Below are 24,631 nucleotides of genomic sequence, written 5' to 3' on the forward strand. Positions count from 1 at the left end.
TGGTCCAGGGCTGGTATAGACCAGACCTCCGAAAATATGTGAATGAAAGGATGGATGGATGGATGGACAGATGGATGGATGGATGGATTGACGGGAAGGAAAAAGAGCAGAGCAAGAAGAGGAAAGGAAAGGATGTCAAGGGAGAGGAGAGGGGAGGAGAGGACGAGAAGGGATGCAGTGTGGACGGACCTGTGAGTTCACTTCCTAAAGGGCTTAGCTGCATTTCTATTCGCCCGCCCGTCCTGGGGATGTCAGCCCCAGGGGACCAGAGCAGCCCCGACTGCATAGCTTAGAAGGAGCGCAGGGAAGCACCCCTGTGTTTCAGAAATAGCCGATGTGATTACAAAATAGATGCAGCGTGGAAACCTCATTCCAGGAAGCAATTCAGGGGAAGCAGACATTCAGATTGACTATGATTATCACATTTGAGAGATGGCTTGTAATAAATGTCTGTTTTTCTCCAAAAATATGGGGAGCACAGGCATAAGAAATGTAGCCTGAATAATTGAGAAACCAGGCTGTTTGCCCACAAATGGAAACCTCATTACACTGCTGGCTTTTGCCGTAAGAGAGAAATATGATGTCTGAACAGTTCATTGTCCCCTCGACCCCCCTCCACACCCCCACTGATAAGAGAAGGATTGAATAAGACAGGGCTTGTAAAAGACATTGCATTTGTACCCAAGGGGCTCATGTGATATGGAGAGAGGACAGGCAGAGGACAAACCTGGGGGGAACATAACACTGGGTGTGGAACAGTGGGGTCAGGCAACTTGAGATCCTCTTCCACGTCTACCCATGACCTTGGATAAGTCATTTAACTTCCTGACACCTCTGTCTCTTCATCTGCATGTTGGTTATTTATGAAATGAATACAATTTCTCAAAATTGGCTATGAAAACAACTTCCATTAGGTAAATTCTATTTTTCTCCTGGCTTCCAATATATTTGCCAATTGTTAAAAATTCTTCAATAAACAGAAACGAAAGTCCCTAGTGAGCAGGGTGCCCTCATGGTGTGATGTTTAGTTTGAAAGGCACTAGAGATCATCCTGACTCTGTGCCTCCCACTCTTCACTGGGTTCCCTTGGTCTTTCCTGAACCACAGCAGTGCCTCCTGTGCTCGTGGGTACCTGGACCCCAACTTTAAAAGGTAAAAAAGTCTTTTTAGAATTAGTGTTTTAGATTTTACCGAGTTGGACTACAATAATATTTTTCACTAACCCTAACTAGTGGATTCTCCAAAGTTGCCACCCGCGGGACCTCCCCCTGATGGAGATGTGTCCCCACGGGGGAGGTCGTTAAGAGCAGCAGAGGCCTCTAGCTTTCCCTGCGATCCCCAAGTGAGGAGTGTCGTTCCTGACATCCCTGGACATGAATCACGGGGAGAGAAAACAGCAATTTGAAATAAGAAAGCAGATAGAGTCGGAGCTCCAGAAATGCTGGACGGGAGCCAAAATCCACGAAGGAGCCTACATCTGGTAGTGGTCTCCAGCCTGCAAACTTTAACTCTAAGGCATCTGCAATGACATGCGTGTGTGTGAGTCACCACCGCTCTTCCAAACCGCAAAAGGAAGCTGTACCTTTGCCTTCACAAGGTGGCACCGAGTCCTATTTGGTGTGCTCGCACTGAATGTCTGGTGGTTATCAGCACCACCACTCCCGTCAGAAGTTCTGTTTGGCAATTAGGTAAATCTCTGATGCAAGAATCAGGAAACAAATTATTATTATATAATCATGCTTTTTTGATAGAGGAAATTCTCCCCAAAATAAGATCCACACGGGGAAATGTGAAGAGGTCCTCGATGGTGAGATGGTTGGGACAATGGCCCTCGAACACTTGAGTCCTAAGATTTCTCCAGGACAGTTTGCTCCAAAAAAGTAGTGTTTTTAGCTGCTTATAAGCCAAAGGAGTAGTTCTGCAGTGCTTTAATTTTTTAATTTTTAAAAATAAAATTGTTAGGGTGCTGTACTGTGATTGGTCTGTATGACCAGAGAATAGACTTCATGTTATAATGTTAGAAATAACCATTTATTTCTGATTCTAAAGTTCATTTGGTCTAACCGAGGGGTGGGATTTCCTAACCCAGGTGAATTTTAAAATGTAATCTGAATAGTTGAAATAGTTTGTTGCATGAAAATGTTTGCTGAATGTGAAGCTTCCCGTGGGATGCCCAAATGAACAGGTGGGGGAAAATTAAAAAAAAAAAAACCACTTGGTTTATTAGTAAGCCTCCTGTGGAGCTGCTTGGCAAAATATCAAAGGAGTGATGTCATGTTTTTTTTTTCATACGTGGAAAGGAAAAAAAAGTGCTGCCTAGATACTGGGACAAGGAGAAGGAGGAGAAACATGGACAAAGTGAAAAGTAACTTTATTTTCAGTGTTCTCTGTGAGATCATATCTGCTTGGGGATGAGCATCTCTGAAGCCCATTTTGCCTCCAAGACCTAAGTCATTCATCTTGCATTGGGCGCTAGGAGACTCCAGGACAGACCACCACTTCTGGTCAGTCTGATTTACTAGCTGGAGTTCAAGACTTTTTTTTTTTAATATATAACACTAAAGAGTGCACTGAACATCGATTGATTTAAAGAAATGTTCAATCTTGAGTTAGTTCCCAAACGGCACAGTTAGAATAGAGTATTAATGGGGATTAATGAGGGCATGGTGGTTCGATATTAGCAAAAGACCAGGGTTAGAAATAAATGTGCACATCTCAAGGGAAGCAGGAAAGTCCAGACTGGCAACAGTGTAAAGACTGGAATTTTAAAATATGTAACTAGTATATTGACATTTTTTCTTCTCCCCGTCCTTCCAAATTTCCCCCAAATGTCACCTTATTTATTCCTTTTAAAGTTATGATCGAATCAGCTAAGTCCCCAGAGGAGCACACTTCCCCTGCTTGCATTTTCCTGCCGTGGTTTTGATGACTGGCTATTTGGGTTTAATTTCCACCGTGGAGAAAGGGTTTCCATGCATAACAACATGGTTCATTATTGCTCTGGGCCCTTGCCAGCTAGTCCTCTACCTTTTCGTCCAATATCCCAACACTTGTCAGGACACGGCTTTGTCCTCGGAAAACTCTGAGCAAAGCCTGACAGGTTCGCCTTCTCACGCGATCCTTTGCTTATTTCATCAGAGACTTTGCCAAAACTGTGCTGAAATGCTCTGCTTACTAGCCTGTCTTCTCCATTGGACTGTCAGCTCTGTGAAGGCAGACACTGTGTTTTGTTTACAACTGTACCTCAGTACCTAGACTGGAGAGTCTCAGTAAATACTTGTTGAATGAATGAGTTAACACTGAGTGTTTTACTACCATCGGCATCATTACAGCAATCACTACCACCATCGCCAGTACCACCATCAAACCATATCACCACCACCACCATCCTCACTGCTATCGCCGTCACCACCATCACAGCCACCAGTACCACCATCAAGCCATATTTGGTACCTAGTCTTCTTTGGGAACTCTTTCCCCAATGCCTCTGGCTATTTAGAATTCTCCGATTTACACCTTTCTTCACTTATTCCCCTATATCAAAATTCACCTGTTCTGGAACCTGTCCCCTTGGGTCCTTTTCTGCTGGGAGAAGCTGCTTAGTTTGGTGCTGTAATTGTGTCATCGGTCCTAATGTGTTGGTAGTGGCCCTTTAAGGTAATCTGACCTGAGAGCAAGGACAGTATCTGGTTCCAGCCCAGCCACTTATTTGCGGTGCGAGCTGGAGCGACGTCATTCCCGAGGGCTTCCACCTCTTTACCTTGAAGGCCCTGGAGAGGCTTCCAGGTCTCACGTGCTGGCTCTGTGCGCATATCAACACAGCTCTCCTGCTGGTAAATTGCAATTCAAAGGAGCAACCGTGCACCGAGGTGGGACGTCAGGGCTTCTACAGTGAGTGCGTGAGCAGTGTCTGCAGGGCGGCTGTGCGCCTCCCTGGAGAACTTTTCCGCCCACAGTTGCTGCCATATCCAATCTGCTATGGGGCAGAAACAAGCAGGGACCAGCAACCACCCGACAGTAAAGCCAGGCTGTTGTCACCGCCTGTCCTTTCCCTGGGACCGTGCTGTTCTTGTCACCTGGCACAGAACACCTATTCTGATAGTCTGGCCAGGGCTCAGAGTCCACGTCGGGTTACTTCACAGGCGTTAGGGCCAGTGATGGGATGCACTATTAGTGCCCTGTGAGTGAAATACGTTTTCAGATGGCACCAAGCATCCTTCTCAGATTTTCCCGACAATTGTCCTGTTGGGGACTGTCGTGTCAGAGATGAGGTGGCAAGCAAACAGCAGTCAAGCAACGTAACTTAAAGAAGGCAGTATAACTGGGCTGGTTTCTTCTTTTTTCTTATTTCCTCTTTTTAAACATTTTCTCTCTTCAATCAACCTGCAGTGTAGCTTAGGTAAAATGCACCACCGTCTTTAGGAGAGCCTCAATAAAGAAAGTTCGCTTATGTAAGGTTCTAGCATCTCAGGACCAGCCCCCAGACAATGAGATTACAGGGTTTTTAGACTTTCTTTCTCCTGGGAAAGCCCAGTAGCCCAAGGCTGTCCAGATTGTCATAAACTTTTCCGATTTTCACATCAAAGTGAAGTAGTAGCAACTCAAAATAAGAATTAAATAAGATACTGAATTTATAAAGGGGGAAAAATAGAAGAAAGAATGTTGTTTTGAAGAAGAAAAGGTTATTCTTGCTGCCACTGGGAATGACAATTGTGATCTGAGTATAAAGACAAAATTTCATTTTAAAGATGAGGTGAGGCAGGAGAGGCTGAGTGACTTGTCCCGGGTCACACAGGAAGTTAGTGGAGGAGTCAGAACCCAGAGGTCCGATGTGACCTAGGCCAGGGCCCTTCCCACATGACACTGCCTCCACTCTCTCTTCAACAGAGGAATGAAAACCAGCAGGTTTCGAATGAGGTAAGAAGACAGATTCTCCTTGTGGGCAAGAAGAGAGGGTGATGTCCATTGCACAGGCCAGGAAACTGAGTCACAGAGTGGTTTAGTGCTGTGGTCCTCACTGGGGGTGGTTTTGAGCCCCAGGGGACATTTGGAAATATCTGAGGCATTCCTGGTTGTCACAACTGGAGGGGGAGGTGCTACTGGCATCTCTTGGGTAGAAACCAGGGATGCAGCTAAATATCCTCAAACATCCTCTCGTGTGCAGGACAGCCGCCATGACCAAGAGCTCTCCGAGGTCATAAACACTGGGTACAAAGACGTTTATCTGGGAACTGTGTAGACCAATTTCTATCTGGGGACTGCAAAGCCAGATTTCCATGATTATTGTCATCATTGGAATGATTGGAATTTAGCAGAACCTGAGTTATTTATTACCTGTGTTCATATAGCATCATGCACCCACCCGCTCTCTGCAAACTCCTTGCCTATCTTCAGTGCTGGACTTGGCCGTGACCGCAGCAAGCAAATTTGTCTCTGGGGCCCCGGTTGTCTGTTTCAGCCTCTTGCCCCCAGGGCTAAGCTGTTCATCCCCACTCCTTCCCGCTAGCTATTTGCTCCAGGAAATTTCTGCCTTCCATGCCTCATCTCAGCATGGACTGAAGTCCGTGAGTTACCCATCCCAGGTGACTTGCATGTCGATGTATCCTGCTCCAGCATTTGTATCCTCTGAAAGGAGCTTCCAGCCTCTGTGATCAGGCTGGGGAGAGATTTGAGAAGAGCCTTCAAACGACAACGCAGGCTCCCTGCTCTTCCAGCGGGTGGACCAGCCCCCTGAGAAAACACACTGCTCGGAGCCAGGGTTCTGGCCAGTCACACACAACTTCAGAACATTTTCTTTCCAGGCTCCCTAAAAACATCTCCTATTCTAAGGTAAATCTTTAACTGAGAAGTTTGAGGGTTTTTTTCTTCTTCCAGTATTTACTTAACTTCTCTCAGCAATTTCATGATAGATTTTCAGGATTTGTGAACAGGAGAGAACCTCCCTGGGTGACCAGAGAACAATTGATTTTGGGGGAAAGTTTCATCTCTTTGATTGATTTTTGGAGGATCAATGTTTAATTTCTAAAATCATTATGACTGAATAGATTTGGGAAAGATTCACAGAGCCCTTTTAAAGACTGAAGGAGAAAATAGATGTAAAAAGCTTTTGAAAACTGTCTAACATACATTGTGTGTGTGTGTGAACGACGGTGGTGGTGGAAATAGAGACATTCCCCAGGGTGGGGCCTCTCCCGTGACCCCCAAAATAAAACTAAACCAACAAAACTACCCCCTCCAAACAGTTTCTGTCTAGTGCTAAGTCTTGAAAGTGGCTTATAGATTTTCAAAATTAGAACTTCAGAGGCTTTTTATGTCAATAAAATGTCAAGGCAATTTGCATTAGGACTATGTGCTTAATTCAAAACTTAGCAGCTTCCACTTGGCCAGATGCCACCAAAGAAAGTACTGGGTTAGCTTCTTGGGGTTCGCCTCCCTCTTGCTTGGGCTTGTGCTCGGCAGTGGTTCCTGGATTCGTGAGAATGCACACAACGTGTGAGCGAGCTCGGACTGCTGAGCGTGCCAGTTCAGAACGCTGCAGGAGGAATTAACTCACATCCAGCCACTGAGAGCTGCTGCTCCCCTTCTCCCTGCAAAGCCGTCATGATAACTTCAAAGGAGAAGAAAAAAGGGAACCTTGTCTGTGAAACCGGGGAAGCAGTGATTGTCGGTCCAAAGGATGCTGTTATAAATAGTTACCATCAAGAAATCCCCCAATTCTTTAGAATTCATTTTCTTTTCAGTATGCAACGTAGACTAACACGTGAAAACAAAACTGCCTTTAGATGTTAGTTTTTAGCCCTCTTTTTAAGCTCCACTTCTCTTAAATTTACATGTAGCCTAGTTATTAATAAAATAAAACAATCTTTTTTCTTAAGAGCTAACCAGAAATGACATTTCATATCATTCTCAGCTGAATATTTCTATATGAAAAACATTTGATTTCACTTAACTCAACCCAAACTCAAAGACAACATTCTTACAGACAGATTTCTTAAAAATAAACCTTAAGGAAATTGGTAATGAAAGGAATATTTTTTGCTCAGTTTTTGATTGAATGAAGTAGCACCTAGCTCCACGTTCCACCATCTCCTGTGGAGACCAGCACGGAAGGTAGAAAACGTCTAGGTTTGGGGTCAGCAGACCTGGGTTCTAGCTGGGGCTGTGTCCCTGACAAACTGGCACCACACCGCTTCCTACCTCGTAAACTGGCGTGAGACATGCACCCCTCCTCCCCACGTCTCTCAGGTGGCCGCTGTGAAGGATCGATACCCGTTTCATAAACTACAGCACCCTACGGGGAGGTCTCATTGTGTTGGAGGCGAGGATTAGTAATTCTTTACTCTCTTGCTATGGGTGTGAAGGTGGAGAAAAGCTATGTCATGTGGGTTTTTGCTTTTTTTTTTTTTTTGGCCCTCCTTGATGTTTGATTGATTGATTGCTGATTGATTGATTATGGTGCTGGCATTCTGTTGCGGTCATGCCTCGATCCCTAGGCAAGAGGTTTCTTAAGAACAAGTGATCTATACTATCATGCCATCTATCAGCCTTTGTCTGAAGCCAAAGCCACATGAAGCACAGAGATGAGAATGTTGTTTCATGGCACCTGACAAGTTCAGGGAATTACAGGCTATTCCAAATAAAAGTTTATTAAGTGTACGCCACCATATCAACAACGCTTAATGAACTGACATCTACGCTGCAGTGAATGACAGGTGTAATTGATTTTAGTAATCGGGGTTGCTCTTACCATGGCAGACCCAACGCGGCTGACTTTGATGGGATTCCCTCTGCCGGAGAGGTCCATCTTTGCTCTGTCCATCACATACAGGCAGGCGTCGAGGATGCCATCCTCAAACTATGTAGGGAAAAAACGGGAGACTACTTAATGTCCACACTGCAAGCAAGATAGCCTCTGCCAAAAGGTAAAATGAAACCACAACCTAATACCTAGAAATGCGTATTTCCTATACGGTCATCACCCATAATCCTTAGTGTGAAATATGACGGTGGGAGGAAGGGGACATCCTCTTTTATTTTTCAGTAAGATGAGTAAGAATGTAAAAGCTAGCTGGAAATACACACAGAACTACTAGAGCGCTGACGTACTCAGATCATGACCTGACTTGAAGTTCCTCAGAAAATCATGCAGGTTAATTCAGAGGCTCTCCCCACCCCACTGGCTCCAGTGCCCACGGCAATGAAGTGAACCAGTTACGAAAAGTCAGGCCAAAGTCTTGAGACCTCAAAAGTAACATGAGTCCTTGTGCATCTCGAAAGTGAAGGGCTCTCGGGCACGTCTCAGACGGCGCGGCCCGTCGGTGCCGCCCGCGCCGGGAGCCGTGGGCGACCTCGGGCAGTGAGTGTCTGTCTAAGGGTGCTGCTCTTCGGAGACAAAGTGGATCCCAGGGTCAAAGAGGGGACAGGAGGGCTCAGAGAAAGGAGATCGTATTGTCAAGGGAAGAGTCAGCTAGTCAGTTCAGTTTCCCTAGAAAGAACCTCCAGCCACACACACCACCAGAATTTTCTTAAAAAAAGAAAAAAGACAAAATAGTACTAAAATGACAAAATCAGAAGATTACACCTACACTGTGCCTCCTTGTACAGGAGGCTTCTCCGCGTACAGAAACCTTGCATGTTCCCCACCCGAGGACTTGCGACAGAAACCACAGCCTTAACGGCTCAGTGCCGTGTGCTTCCTTGTTAAAATCCAGTCGGAATGCCAGCTGTGCCTGCGCCCTCAGCAGGCGTGATGCTGCGGCGACGAGTCACCCCCAGCCCTTCAGGGCACAGAGGACTCACGATCCTGGTTCTTCCCAGGCATTGTCCCTCAGCTGTGCCTGCGGGGCAGGACAGCCGTGAGCTGGAGAGGCAAAGACGTAGTGGAACCGGCTGTTTTCCTGCCCCACTGCAAACTACTGGCTTGGCTGCTTGTTTGGACCAAAGTACCCAAATGAGGCGACTCTGGGTGACAGTAGAGACAGGCAGTGGCCGTGCTCAAAGTGTCTATCCAAAGGCATGCTGGCGGGAGGGCGCCCCGATCATGCTTGGGACCCTTTCGCAGTCCTCCTTGCTGCCCACGCAGATGGCACTGTTCCGTATTAGCTCTCCCTCTCATCACACAGGGGAAACAGGATCACAACTAAAGGTTAGGAGTAGGGGACCCGATGCAAGGGCACAAGACAATAAGCAGTAGTCGCAGGTTGTACATCACTCAGGAAGGAAGGGGCTTGGAACCGGGGAGCCAGGCGGGGGTCCAGAAACAGGGAAAGAGCACACACATCCTTGGCCTGGCCGGATGTCAGGGATGCAGGCGGGCAAGCCTGGGTGCCGGGCTTGTGGCTCTGAGGGGTCGGCGTGAAGGAGCAGGACACAAAGCTGGGTGGACAAGACAAGAGCCAGTGGTGATAGGGGTCCCAGTGATCAGGCTGGAGCAGGTGGAGAGTTGCAGCGAGAGCCCATGTGGAAGTTTAAACAAGGATCAGAAGCCAGGAAAGTATTGTGTGATTCTGTGAGGCAGTTTCTGTGAAATCTCCCCCTCCAGATACCCAGAACGATGGTGCACAACTCCAACCATCTCAGCCAAAACACTGTGAAATGACACATTTACCTGCTCTTCTGCTGCTAGTGAAAGTCATTTCTGAGTCACAGGACATGCATCCATTTGTGGACACATGGTAAAAAAAAAATCATTTCTCCATTGTTAAAGACACCAAGCTGAAACAGTTTGAATTACTGAATATCGTAAACGAAGTACCATTTGCTACCTTATATCCAGACAGTAAATCGAGGCTGCAGCTGATCACATGCCTTGATGTGGAAGCCCAGACCGCCCCCCTTGATGCAATGGCAACACTCTCTTCTCATTAGCAGTATCTTTTCACCAACACTTTAAAGAAGTTATTTCTTTGAGTTGGGCACTTGCCTTGCTGTATCCTTTGCATCATTATCAAAACACCTTTCCTTATAAGAAAAGAAAAATGCGGGTTCATTCCACGCTGAAGAGCAAAGCCTGAGCTCATGAGATTTCAGTGTGCTCAGCTGTCAAAGCCCTTCTCCCTGGAATGCCACGGCACCCATGCAACCTCCCATCTTTGTAACACTGATAACGGAAAATACGTGGTTTCAGCGATAAATTATGCAGGTTCCTTTCTAAGTCTCTATTCCCAGGCCACCCAGGAGTCTCAGATCCTGAAAAGCAGGGAATCATGCTTGTCTAATATCGAGACATATCACCCTGCCGTGACACTTGGGACAAAAATATTAAGTAAAAATGTCCTTGACCATGACCGATTTTAAATGGCTCACCTGCCCATAGCTCCAGCTTCTACTCTTGATGTCGTTGAAGTCTCCATAAAAAATGACCCCAATGTCATTCAGGACGTACTCTTCTCTTTCTTTGTCATTTTCCAGGTACACAGCATCCTCTGCATCGGAATTTAAACACAGTGACTATTACGAAACCAGAATGCTTTCACACATCTGCAAGTTGGTTTTGGTCCTAAACTGCAATTACTCAGCTAGATGGGAAAAAAAGTCTTTTCTTTCACCAAAAGTAGTTCATTTCACAGTATATAATTTTAAGAACGGTGAACTTAATGAGTAGCCAAGATCAGCCTGTAAATGGTGACATGCGTCAGCCAAATGCTGACAAACTCTGGCTCCTTAAGTTCCAAGTAGCGCAATTAAGCTGACAAGTCCCATTGGACACGTTAGCATTCCAGTGCATCAGTAGTTCCAGAATCAGAATTCTATGATACAGACACAAAACTGTAATACAGATCAAAAATGATTTCCAAACCATTAACATTAACAGAGTTGAAAACGGCTTTAAAAGAAGTCTGGGGCACATGAGAAGCCGGCGCATCATCGGCCATGCCTGGTTGGTGGCCCATCAGACCGGAGGAGGGAGGCTGGGGCGTGTCTCCTTCTGAGGAGCAATCCTCGTGCGTGTGTTGGTCGGTGCCCAGCAAGCCTCCGCGGTCATCTCCCTCCATTGCAAGGATTTTCCTTCCTTGTGGCTACGATCTCAGGAAAACCTCGCTCCCCATCTGCCTACTCAGTGATCAGTCTGGCGCTAATCCCCAGGCCAGGCGTGAGAGCCGCGAAGGCATCTTTAGCACAGGCAGGAGCACGCAGATGTGAGTTGTACTCAGGTCAGTTTGCAGGCTTGGAAATAGTAAATTTGGTTCTGACTGGGGACTCGGTTCATCACATTTCTTTGGCCCAGGTCATACCTGCCATCCTGTAACCTTCTCAGGGTTCTTTCCTCCTCATTCCCTGATCAGTCTTTAGCTGTCTCTCTGGCCTAGAAGTTGTTAAACTTGGCTACACATTACAGTCATCGGGGTAGATTTAAAGACTCCTGATTCCTGGGTTGAACTCCAGAGCAGTTGCATCGGAATCTCTGGGGAGTAGGGATAGACTAGCCTACAGATGGTCTAGAAATAGATGTTACTGTATGCATCTATCTATGAGATTAATATATGACAAAGGAATTGTAAGTCAAAGAGGATAAAATGCCACGTCTGTTAATCCCCAGCCTCTAATTTATCCCTCCCCACACTTTCCCTTTTGGTAATCAGAGTTTGTTTTCTATGTCTGTGAGTCTTTTGGGTTTGTAAATAGAATTTGTATCACTTTTTTTTTTAGATTCCACATGTAAGTGATACCATGTGATATTTGTCTTTCTCTGTCTGACTTACTTCATTCAATATGATGATCTCCAGGTCCGTCCATGTTGCTGCAAATGGCATTATTTTATTCCTTTTTATGGCTGAGTAGTATTTCATTGTGTGTGTGTGTGTGTGTGTGTGTGTGTGTGTGTGTGTATCTCACATCTTCTTTATCTGGTCATCTGTTGATGGGTATATAGGTTGCTCCCATGTCTTGGCTGTTGTAAATAGTGCTGCTATGAACACTGGGGTCATGTGTCTATTTGAATTAGAGTTCCCTCTGGATATATATACCCAGGAGTGCGATTGCTGGGTCATATGCTAAGTCTACTTTTAGTGTTTTAAGGAACCTCCATACTGACCTCCATATGTGCTTATATTTTAAAGTGTAGAGATAAGCTCCAATTTAACAACATTATCACCTGAGGTATTAGGGAGGGTTGGAAGTTAAACATTCTTCTCTGAAGTATCTTTGTTTTGTAAGTTTGACTTTGGAATCATGGAAATGGTTTGTAAAGTTACAAGACAAAACTAACTTAAAATAAAAGACAAAGCAATTTCTAAATAAATATAATCAAAATGAAAGAAAACATGACTGTGTAAGAGATTGGCTGCCTAAACCCAGAGACCCATTTCAAGTTACTTTAAGGCAGAGTAATTGCATTGTATGTCCCCAGTAGAATATAACGTAAGGACAAGAAAAACTACAAAATAAACAAACAAAAAGAAAAAAATGATGGACCATCTTAATAATCCTATTGCTAGTAATAATATTGCTATTGCTATTTTGAAACTAATGTAACAGAAGCAAACATGTTAATGGTGTTAGAAACCAAGATTTTCAGGATAAGAGAAAAGGGTGTATAAACCAAAAATCAAAGAAATGAAAACTTCAACCTCATGCTCTAACATCAAGCCATTTGTTATATAAGATTCCTTTGCAAATCATTTTATGCTTAAGGTTATTTTTCCTAAACTTTTTAATTAAATTTTTCTTTTTATCTAAAAGGGAAAGGCATTCTTCTATTTTCCTTTTTTTAGTGACTTGCAGGCAGGATATGCTACTTCGCATTGCAGCTGCTGGAAGCTTGTGCCCTAACCCCTGCTACTGCAGACCAGTAGCTGGACTGGCTGCGAGTCGGAATGAAAACATTAAAGGGCTGGACAACAAAATGAAGTTTTTCTTCAAAATCTTTGTTAAATGGCTCTAAGAAAATCGACCCTTATCTTTGAAGAGCATCATTCCGGGTGAAGGTCACACGACTGCCGACCCTCCCCAGTCCCTCCCCACCTGTTTCTTTAAGTTGTTAGTGTGCTTAACTTCCTCTCTTGATCAATTATATGTAAGATCGTTTCTTTTCCTCTTTCTGACTCAAGAGAAAGAAACACTTACTGAATAAAGAAGGTGAATAAATAAAATGTATTAACTGATTCTTTAAATAGTGTAATTTGCTCATTTAGAGCACGCCAAGGTAAATTAAACGAACTTTCATCTTAGAATGCTGCATAGAACCTCTTGTGTAAATGTAGCTATTTTGTAAAATAACCTTGAAACTGTAAACTGACGCATGTATGGTCAGATTGTGTCAAGTTTAATTTGTTTTGTTTTCTATTTCTTTTTTCATTTAAAACGACTTTAGCGATAATTAATTCCATAATTACCCCATTCTGCCATTAAGGGATATATGTTGGTACCGTAACACTGCAGAAATCTTGAAAGGGTCTGGACTCATTCTATCCAGCCTTGTCAGCTAAGGTATTTGTTTCTTGACAAATAAACCCTTTGATACTTTCAGCCAGAAATTAGTCTCATAAACCTATTTCTGAGTATAGTTTGTATGAAATAAAAATGTTTAGCTTCAGTAATAACTTTCCCAAGCTGAATTCCCTCCAGCAAGATACCTTTTTAGTGTTTTTATTTTGTTAGACTGCACATTTCCTGAAATATATTTGTAACACTTTTTTTTTTTTGTACTTTTGCCATTTGAAAAGGTTGTGATGTAGTTGGTCTGTAATTAACTTGCCAACTTAAAACCACTGTTAGCTTTGTAAGTCAAAATAGAGGTGACATTGTCCTGGTATATGGTCATTTCACCTGCTGGAGCTGGACCCTACTGATCTCGTCCCTACCATTCATTTCTTCCCAGTTCACAGATGAAGAATGTGAAATTCAGTGAATGCGGTTACAAACCCTGTCAGGAGAGGAATCTCATTTCAGCAGAATTAACTTCTGTTTTCGCACTGAACAGATAAGACAAGTTGAGGATACATCACTGTGAAACTGGAAGACCTCCCAACTTAAGGCTCCCAAGTGGCTTCCTTAGCTGGCCTCTGGGTTACTGCTCATTATTTTGCTCCTCCGTTAGGGTGAAGGGTGATGACCATTCTAACTACTGTGGAATATCTCAGTTTGGGGAAGATATAACAGGAAAATACAAAAAGAACATATATGGAAGGAGAGCCTGGTTCTCTCTTCCCATATTGTGCTTTTGCTCTTATGACTGACCAATGGGTTTTTTGAGGTTTGCATTCACCATGATTTTTCACCAACAAATATTGTTATTAAGACACTTTCGTATTTCTCCTAGTCTGTGCACTACCGTGAAGTGTTTCAATCAGAGCTTATCAGAGTAATAATCAGAAACTTAATTGCATTATAATAAAATATCCAATAAAAGAATTTTAGCAAAAAATTAAATTGAACATATCAATAATAACTCAGGATGCAGTTTCTCTTTAAAAATCACACTTTCTAGTTCTTTCCATGGAAAAGAACTAGAGAAAAACAACCAAGGTAACAGCAACAAGTGCCCTTGAGCCCAGGTTCTGTTCTCTAAGCACCGTGCCTCCTCCTCGTCCCTCCCCATAAAAGGCACCTGGGCTCCTCAACAAAAATGACTCACTGCACGTCTGGGTCTGGAAATGTACAAGACTAGCCTGAAATATTTCTTCCTACCAGAAAACAGGGAGGTTATTTAAAGATTCTAGGACTCATGACAAAGGAATCAGAAGCGCCACCTGGCTAAGAGTGTGACGATTCAAATATCAAAAATTGCAGGGGTGGGTATAGCACAGTGGTGGAGCGTGTGCTTAGCATGCTCGAGATCCTGGGCTCAATCCCCAACACCTCCGTTAAAAAATTAAATTAAAATAAATTAAATTAAAAATAAATTACCCTCCCCCCAAATGACAGTCACTGCAAAGGATTAGAACACATGAAATATTTCAACATGTATAAATGCATAGTAGTTTAAAAAGTTCATTGGTTACCTTTGTAGCATGCTAGGGAGTCAACTCCTCATTCTAAAAACTTAGAAATAAGGAAAGAACGGAGCATCTAGACCTTCTCACAGGAATAGTACCTCAAGGCACCAAAATAATTGATGGTAATAAATGCAGAAAGAATGGTAGATTAGGCTACCACTGTTTTGCAATCCCTAGTGAAATGATGGATCTAGGCTAAAATCATTTGTTAAAAGGCTAATGGGGAATTTCATAATGGATGGATGAGACTGATAAAACCTGATCCTACTGATAGATTTCAGCATCGCAAAAAGAGAGGCAATCAGACATGATGCGTCTCCTGATGGGATGAATGCCCCAGGAAGCACACAGCATTTGGCTTAAGAAGTATTCTTGCCTTCTCTGCTCCACTTAATTAAAAAGAAAAAAGAGATAAATGAAAAAGATTCACTTACAGATGAATCTGATTGAGTCTCCAGATAGAACTAACTGCTTAACAGAAAATACAGCGGCTAGAGAAACATTACAGGGCAGCAGGGGATGGAATCAGCAAGGTCCACAACACGGAAAGTTCTACATGACAAGTGACTCAACTTTAGCATCAAGGTTGTGGCATGAAAGAAACAGATGGAAAGGATTGCTCTTAAAGTAAAAGATTTAAGAGATATGCCAACCAAGTTAATTTACAGACATTGATTCAAAGTGTAAAAAAGACATTTTTTAGATATTTGAGGAAGTTTAATAAAGGATCGATCATTGGATACTACAAAGGAACTCGTTGATTTCAGTAGCCTTAATAATAGAGTATTGTGTGCATATACACACATATGCATATATGTGTAAGTGAACACACATATATCACACATACACATTTATGTCTACTTTTTAAAGATGCATGCTAAGATGGGTAAGGGTAAAATAACCCAATGCCTGGAATCTGCTTGAAAACACAAATGCAAAAAACAAGGTGAAAAAGGACAGATAAAGTGCCAATGAGCGTATAAAGAAATGGATACTCTCATGTGGTGTGGCTGTGTTGTAAACTACACTGCATCCTTTTTAAAAAAAGAATTTGGAAGTATCTATGCCAATCTAAGATGTGAATTCACTTTGACCAGGCAATAATATTTCTAGGTATCTGTTCTACAGAAAGACGTGTACACAGAGTGTATGTGAAAATGGGAAGCAGTCTAAATATTTGTAGATAAAAGACTGAATCAATTATGGTAAAACCATACCAAACAGTCATTAAAAAGAATATGTTTGTACTGATACAGAAAACTCTCCAAGATACATTGTGCAAGAAAGTAAAGTATAGAGTAACATTCATGATACACCCCCCATTGGTGGTTAATAAAATCCAAATTCTATAGATGTGTATATGCACAATGTGTAAAATCATAGCAAAGTACCTGGAGTGACATTACGCAGTTAAAGCTGGTTTTCTCTGGATACACGCCAGGACTGGAGGTAAAAGGGAGGGCCCGCTTCTCACCGTTTATGTGCGTGCTGGTGTGTGTATTTGAAAGGGACAATGCAGTCAACTAATTGTCAATTAAAAATTAAAACCGTTCAAAAATACATTAAATGGATGGAAGTACATCAGAATGGTAACAGTGGCTTGTAGATCTCTGAGTTCTTCTTATGCTTTCATTGCTTTTTATTTCTATAATTAGACTTTCAACATTGGAAAAACAGTTGTTTTTTTTAAATGTGGTTGCATTGACATGAAACTACCTGCATTTAATAAGAGGTTAACAAGTTCAACGTTCTGGCATTGATTTGTCTTCAAGAGCCACCTGGTGCGCTCTTTGTTTATGGTCGATGTCCTTGTTCAGCATCTTCACATTGTCACCGCTTTCCCTCCTTCTCTGAGTCTCCCTGTGCTGTTGTCTTTCCGGCACAGGCTGGATTAAGCCTCGTTCCGTGGTGGCCTACGGACACTGCGGTGACACTCATCCCGCTCTGTATTGTTCTGTGATTGAGTTATTTCTCAAACAAGCATGTGTGTAGTATCTACTACACGCCAGGACCTAAGTGTGGTACGGAAATGAACAAACTCATTAAAACTCATAACATTTCTAAGAGGAAGGCGTATTTGCCCCATCTCATACATAAGGAAACTGAGGAAGAGAGGGGTGAAGTATCTTTCCCAAGGTCACATTGCTAGTAAGAGGGGAGGCCAGGATTTGAACATGAAGCTGTGTCCCAGGTCGACGGGTCAGGCCACTGTCCACCTCAGCGCCCAGCACACACACAGTGCCTGGGGACACAGCACAGGAGACACCTACTGCGAGAATGAGGGGTGGGGGTGGATGTCTGGGGCTTGGAGAGTGAGCGAGAAGTCCAAGAAAATGAAGGATTTACTTTTGGGCTTTGGGTTATTATTGATGGGAAGTTATAAATTTAGGTGGCAAACTATGACTGGCGAGGAGTTCGAGAGCCCAGAACGGGACCACCCTTTCCCTTCCAGCAGCTGAATTAAATCTTGCCTCAAAGCGGACGGGGCATAATCATGAATCCACAACAAGGGAAGGAAATCAAATGGGGAGCCTTGATTTTAATTTTAAATTTATTTATGATTTTAAAAGAAGATTGAGGGCGGAGAGCAGTGCTTTCTTTCCCTTGTTTTTATTCAGATCTGTCACTTTAAAATACAGTTGTCCAAAGTGAGGTTTAATAAAAAAAGGCTTCACCATGGTGACTTCAAAAACCTGCGATAGGCTGATGAAAACAGGAAAACCTACTCATTTACTGCTTGAGATTTCTGTTGTTGGGTTTGTTTGGGTTTTTTTTTTGGTGTTGCTTTTGTTTTTTTTTGTAAATTTTTTTGTTAGTATTAGAGGTGCAGTGAGGTTCTTCTAGATCCAGAGAGGGAAACTGGGTTCTCCACTTTGTGAACTGGAGGACACTCCTCCACTGCTAAAAGGCACAGCAAGCTGACGAGTAACTTAGTGTTCCAGTCCCCCAACAATCCCAACTGTGAGCAGGCAGGGGTGTGTGTGTGTGTGTGTGTGTTTGTGTGTGTGTGTGCACGTGTGGGGGCGGGGAGCTACACCTCTCACGGGAGAGCGGACAGGGGACGCTGGGTCTCCCGAGCTCGTGGAGTTGAAGTGACAGCTCCATGGACCGACTGACAACTTCTTGATCCTAAGAAGCCTCCGGGAAACCGCCACCACGATAAAAGTCAAGAGGAAAACAGCCCACACAGCGCCCTTGATGAGTGTGGCTAACGGCCCCGCCCGCCCTACCCAGCTCCTCTGCCCCCGGACGCGCCTTCGACACGCCTTGTAAACAGCCACCCGTCCAGGGTGACTAACGGGAGGCCAGGAATAAAGCAGAATGGCCCCATTGATTTTACAATTCCTGTGGTGGGAGGAGTGGGCAGTTGAAAAAAGAAAATTGTGGGCTGAGAAATGTTGGGACTCCCTTGTAGGGCTGATTCCTGGCACCCCTGGAATTTACCACTTGCCTCTCCACCCAGAGGAAGTAAGAACTTACAACAAACATGTACAAATGAATGCTGAGCCTATTGGTCTGATTATGTGCATGAGCCCGTGGGGAGAAGGAGGGCTGTTTATCACCACCTGGGCTGCAGCTTTCCTTTTGCTTATTTACATGATATTTTAAAGGTAAAGCAAGTCCCATTGCTAAGGTCGTTAAAGTCAAGCCCAGCAAAGGGATCAAAGAAAACTGTGGAGCTGGGGATGCTATCATAATATTTTATCCCCAAAGAGACTGCAAAGAAGTTTAAATCAGAGTCAGATTCTGTTTCTGCTCCTTTAGAAGAGATCATGGCTTGGCCCCTTCCGAAAGGCAACATGTCTCACCTCTTTGGTGAAGGGAGAAATGGTGAGTGGGGGATGAGGAACCCCTTCTCCTTGCCTCCCTTTCATATAAAAGCTGAGCAGTGCTGAAGGAGGAGGGAAGACGTGCTGTGGGGATTAATCAGTCCTGGAGGGAGTGGCTGCATGCGCAGAGGAAGTGTGACTCCGGACTGGTGTCGCCGTGATGTGTGTCTCCATCTCGGAGTAAATCAGGAGGGGTGGTGAACCCCACCAGGCTGTGTGCTCTGGGGACACACTGTTCCCACCGACAGGAACTGGGAGACGCTGAGGCGCACGAAGGAGCGGTATTCCCAGTCCGCGCTTTTTTTTCCCCGGAAGGGGCCAGAGCCACTGTCTTCCTAAAATGATTTAATACAGCCTCTCTAGAGGCCTGCCTTTGTCCCTGTGAACTCTGGGGTGGAAGGAACCCAGAAAACACAGGCAAGTGACTCCTCCACTCTGGGGTCCACGTCCGGTCCCTGAAAACAGGCTGATTACATCACCGCTCAGGCCGGCTTGGGAAGTTGATCTGATTTGTGCTTTTTTGCCAGTTTTGCTGGTTAAGGACTTTTTAGTGCACTTAAACGTCTTCAGAAGAGATGATTATTCATGAAGCAAATTCTACAAAGAAAATGTCAGATATTCTCAAAGGGAGCCTGTGCCCTTGTTGGCATGCTTAATTTTTCTTTCTTTCTTTTCTTTTTTGCGATGAAAACTTTCGTTTGATCTTGTAGCTATCAACCTGGTTTTATATTTATTTATTTATTTATTTATTTATTTATTTATTTATTTATTTATTTATTTATTTACTTACTTACTTACTTACTTACTTACTTACTTATTTATAAAGGCCGGATTTTCCAGCGTTGATTAGAATATCAGAGACGCTTCCAGGCCGGTTGTTCCTTTTATTACACAAATACAGGATGCCAATGGTTCTGGCTCCGAAAATGAGAGAACGGACCCTGACCAAATCAGGATATCCAGGTTTTAGCCCCAGCCTGTTCCCCGATGTTCTATATGACCTTGAACATTTTAGGTAACACCACAAGATCTGTTTTGTCTCTTGAAATACGGGGCTGATAATGCTGTCCTGGCCTCTCGGAGAGGTGGTTATCAATTCAATTCAGCGAACATTTATGGGCATTAGCGCTGGGCCTGGCACCCTGTTAGGCTGAGTGGGAGAAGGAACCTGCTTTCTGAAACACAGGATGCAGGAAGATACTGGCTTTGAGCATCCTTTGAAGATCTGAAACACACTGCCCACGTAAGGAAGTATGGACCACGTGAGTCGGGCAGGTGAATTCTCATTAGAGTTTCCAGCCCTGCTCCTTCCAGGAACAGCTTTGGACCCTGAATCTGGAGTCGTCTATATGCCACTGAAAATGACGTTTCCTGTGAGCTCTCTGGGCTCCCTTCTGATTGTAATGTCACGCCAAACACCGCTCACTTGGTCTGAGAAAGATGAATGGGCCTCCAGTGATTTGGACACTTGCAAGGGGGGGATATGCTATTGCGTTTAATAGACGCTTTGAATAAATAAGGGCTTAAAACTTTCACAGAAGCTTTGCTAAGACGTCACAAAAATTCAGTTAACCAGCTCTCCGAGTGCTGCTGTGCACATGCACTGCTCGAGGGGCTGGACACCTGTCCCCCCCGCTCCCCAGCTCTGTCAGAGCCCCCGTTACGTCCTCCTGCTGTGCCGTGACTTATCTCAGCGCGTTTCAGGGTGTGACTCACTAGTAGCTCATCTGTGAAACCTTTACTAGCTGCCCTTTGAGGACAAAGACTGCCTTTTTCACTCCCACATTCCCAGTGCCTGCTTCAGCATCGACCCTTCATGTGTGTGAATGAATAAACAATATCGTGGCATCACCCATGGGTAATTATGTTGTCAAGGGCGTTGGGGGAGAGGTACTATTAATATCTGTGGACTGATGGATGAACGGCTCTGGCCTGAGGATGCAAATTCTGGTCTGGGCTCAAGGGTCTCTGAGAGGAAGGGGTGTTGGTTAGTGTCGCCCCCAGAACACCAGGCCTGGTGTGTTACTGCATTCTGTACTGAAGGGTCCACAAGACCACGTATCATTACAAAGCAAAGAGTAAGGACGAATGTCATAATAAAATACAAGTTGGTCACATTTATTTACTGTCTATTAAAAGCATCCAGATATGGGAAATTTATTGATTTCTTTACACCAAACTTAATTGACTCCTTTGTTTAAAGGAAAAAGCAAGAATCACATCGAATAAAAAGTCAGAAATACCAGATGCTTACTTAACATCAGATGCTAAAAGAGAGACATCTACACAGGGGTGTCCCCACAGATGGGGGTGTCCCCACAGATGGGGTGTCCCCACAGACGGGGGTGTCCCCACAGATGGGGTGTCCCCACAGACCGGGGTGTCCCCACAGACGGGGGTCCCCACAGATGGGGTGTCCCCACAGACGGGGGTGTCCCCAAAGACGGGGTGTCCCCACAGACGGGGTGTCCCCACAGACAGGTCCCACACACTCCACATGTCACTGACTTTTCTCAAGGTGGTAAGGTTTGAGAGGACACTTACGGCTTACCTGTGATGATCGGTGCCGTGAACCTGGAAAGCATTTACTTGGAATTATTAAATCAATGCCACAGACATTTATTAAACATTCCATATGTACCAGGCACGGTGCTCAGGGCTAGGGTGCCTGGCTGAATGAGACAAGAGAACATCAGAGATGGGGAAGGAGGTGGGGAACTAGTGATTAAGAAAAAACGAATCCATATGATCTGGCAATCCCACTCCTACACATGTATCCAGAGAAAACTCTAATTCGAAAAGACACCTGCACCCCAGTGTTCATAGCAGCACTGTTTACAACAGCCAAGATGTGGGAGAAACCTAAATGTCCATCAACAGATGACTAGATAAGGAAGATGTGGTGTACACACACACACAAACACACACACACACACACACACACACACACACACAATGGAATATTACTCAGCCATAAAAAGAATGAAATAATGCCATTTTCAGCAACATGGATGGACCTAGAGATTATCATACTACATGAAGTCAGACAGAGAAAGACAAATATAATGACATCACTTATATGTGGTATCTTAAAAAAATGATACAAATTACATTTACATACCAAAAACTGACTCACGGACGTAGAAAACAAACTCTGGTTACCAAAGGGGAAAGGGCAGGGAGGGATAAATTAGGGGTTGGGGGCTAACAGACACACATCACTATATATAAAATAGATAAACAGCAAGGACCTACGCTATAGCACAGGGTTTCTCATAATAACATGTCATGGAAAAGAATCTGAAAAGAAAAAATGTCTATGTACGTATATGTATAACTGAATCACTTTGCTGTACCCCTGAAACTAACATTGTAAATCAGCTACATTTTAATAAAAAGTTTAAAAATTAAAAAAAAAAGACGAATCCCAGGAAGATCACTGACGCCCAAGCAAACAGAACAGGCGGCTGCCGCCCCGGGTACCGAGCACGGGGCAGGACCAAACACAACAGGTGGCTACGGCCCCGGTACCGAGCACGGGGCGGAACATCGGAAACCTCCAGAACACACTGTCTGGCAGATGCTAGACTACCAATCTGGAACCGTTTTGAATTTAAACAGGGGAATACATCCAAAGATTCAGAGTTCTGAGTGGACAGAAAAATAAGATGACTTCACGATAAATGCCCAGCTCCCTGGTGCTGCTGCCTTTGTGGGAACACCTGTCTCTCCAGCACCCGGAGGAGCGCCCTCCCGGGACGGATCTGAAGCCTGGCAGCCCTATTAAATGAAAGGGCTAACGGATAATTCTCCCCGTATCCACCCCCTTCGGTCACGTGGTCTTGTTATTGATCCCCATAATGATTTAGTGATTATGGAGGATAAATTGCCTATGAGTGCAGAGCAGGCTGAAGGCCCCCAGGAACACAGCTGAACACTCCCTGTCAATCAGCGCTGTGCTGGCCCGCAGGGTTTTCAGCCCCGTGTCTGCAGCCTCCTTGGACGTCACCTCCGCACGGAGAGTGTGGTGCTGCCAGCACCTCGCTCACTTCGCTCTGTTTTGGCAGCTTCTGACTCTCCCTTCTATTATCTTTCCCACTTGGGCCATGGTGCCTCCTTTTATCTCCTTTCCAATTGCCAGACTGTCTCCTTCTGAGTCCCTTGTAATGGACTAGCAGGTGCGAGGCCAAAGCTGGGTGATTGTCTGGCTGCAGTGTGTGTGGTTGTGTGTGGGGTGCATCACCCAGACCCCGCTGTTGGGTTACACTTCGGCTTCCAGGCTGGGAAAACCACAGGATGGGAGAAATGAGATGACCTCTTTCTCTCATTTCATTAACCTTCTCTGGGAGATCTCAGTGAGTACTAATGTAAAAATGTAAAAGGTATTAGCTTAAAAGCTGGCGCCAGAATTTTTCTGGAGAGAACAGCTTTGGAAAAGTGTGTAGTACCAAAGGTGTGTGGTCTGACTATTGGAGAGCCCAAAGAACACAAGTTAAGAAGCCGGCTGAAGTGCTGTGCACGAGAGAATAACAGAGTTACTGCGGAGAGAGGATGGGAGAGGAGAGTTTGAAGAACAAGGCAAAATAAGAGCGGGCAGAGAAGAGGCAGTGAGGTGCAGAGACTGGGCTTAGCTGTAGGGAGGACTCAGTGGAATTTTAAGAAGGGTAAATACAGTCTCCGGTGTTTTGCAATTATTATTTTGTGACTATTATGCAAACCAGTGGTTCCGTGAGTGCGGTCCCTGGCCCGCAGCTTAGCATCCCCTGGGGACTGGCTAGAAATGCAAGTTCCCAGGCTCCGCCCAGACCTACCCAGCGCGAGGCTGCTGCACGGGAGCGGAGTTTCAGCAGGCCCTGCCAGGGCTTCTGACAGGCCCACGTCCTGAACCACAGCTCTGCGGGTCCTCCGCTCCCGCGGGTTCCGCACATGCGGATTCGACCAAATACACATCCTACGCTGTGCTTCCCACCCGCCTTTGGCTGAATCTGCGGGGTATGCAGAGCACAAAGGGCAAATACAGAACATGGGTGCCCGCGGACTTTGGTGTCCGTGGTGGCCCTGGGACCATGTCCCGCCCCCTCTCCCCGGGATACCGAGAGGTGACTGTAAGCCTCTCCTCCTCTCACCCTCCACACCGCACTGCGATTAATGTCTAAACATTCACAGATGTTTTGTGCAGCTGTTTTTAATGGTTCTGAGGCAGCTCAGGTACCAGCACTGGGGGAAGTAGGATTCCTACTGGCAGAGATGACCGTAACCACGTCCCCAAGAAATCAGCAGAAACGCTTGGACCTTCCCAGGTCAAGGGCCTGGGGCACTGGGGCAGTTTTCCCCGTGTTCTGGGAGCAGGGCAGACCCGCCCGCGTGTCCCTGTGGTCAGCCTGCTTCCCACGTGCCAGCTCCCATGTCCTCTCCGACTGGCCCCCAGCACTCCCTCCTCACTTCTGGTTCTCAACAGATGACTTTGCATTACACTTTGTTGAGAAAAAGAGAATCACAAGATGGGAGCAACCTCATTCTCCTCCCACTGGGTCTAGAAAACCTGCCTCTTCACCCACAGCCACTCGCTCCTGTCATAGCACAGGATGGGCAGTCTCACCTACACAGGGCTCTTCCCCTGTCCCCTGGATCCCGCCTACTCGAGGACTTCCCTCCCTGAGTTAGTGACTCTCAGCGGAGTCTTGCAGAATCACGTGCAGAGCTTTTTAAAAAGCCGAGGCTGGACTCCAGACTGGTCAGAATGTTTGGATGGGGAGCCTGCAGCCTCCACAGCCAGCCCCCCCAGGGTGCAGCCAAGCTCGTGAACCACTGCCTTCTCTCTGGGCAGAAACCTCTCTTTTCCCTGGTTGGTCTCCATCACCAGAA

General features: G+C 45.0%; 1 protein-coding gene across 3 annotated transcripts in view; it reads right to left on the minus strand.

Annotated features, from left to right (window-relative positions):
* Positions 1–24,631, minus strand: part of F13A1 (coagulation factor XIII A chain) — a 125,248-nt gene that overhangs the window by 59,164 nt on the left and 41,453 nt on the right. For all 3 annotated transcript variants that reach the window (XM_064476161.1, XM_064476162.1, XM_064476163.1), the window contains exons 6-7: positions 10,306–10,424; positions 7,748–7,855 (exon numbers count right to left, since the gene is read on the minus strand). In XM_064476161.1, coding sequence (XP_064332231.1) covers positions 7,748–7,855; positions 10,306–10,424 — 227 coding nt within the window. The remainder of the gene's footprint in view (positions 1–7,747; positions 7,856–10,305; positions 10,425–24,631) is intronic.

Source organism: Camelus dromedarius, chromosome 19 (assembly GCF_036321535.1).
Source record: "Camelus dromedarius isolate mCamDro1 chromosome 19, mCamDro1.pat, whole genome shotgun sequence".
Taxonomy (NCBI): domain Eukaryota; kingdom Metazoa; phylum Chordata; class Mammalia; order Artiodactyla; family Camelidae; genus Camelus; species Camelus dromedarius.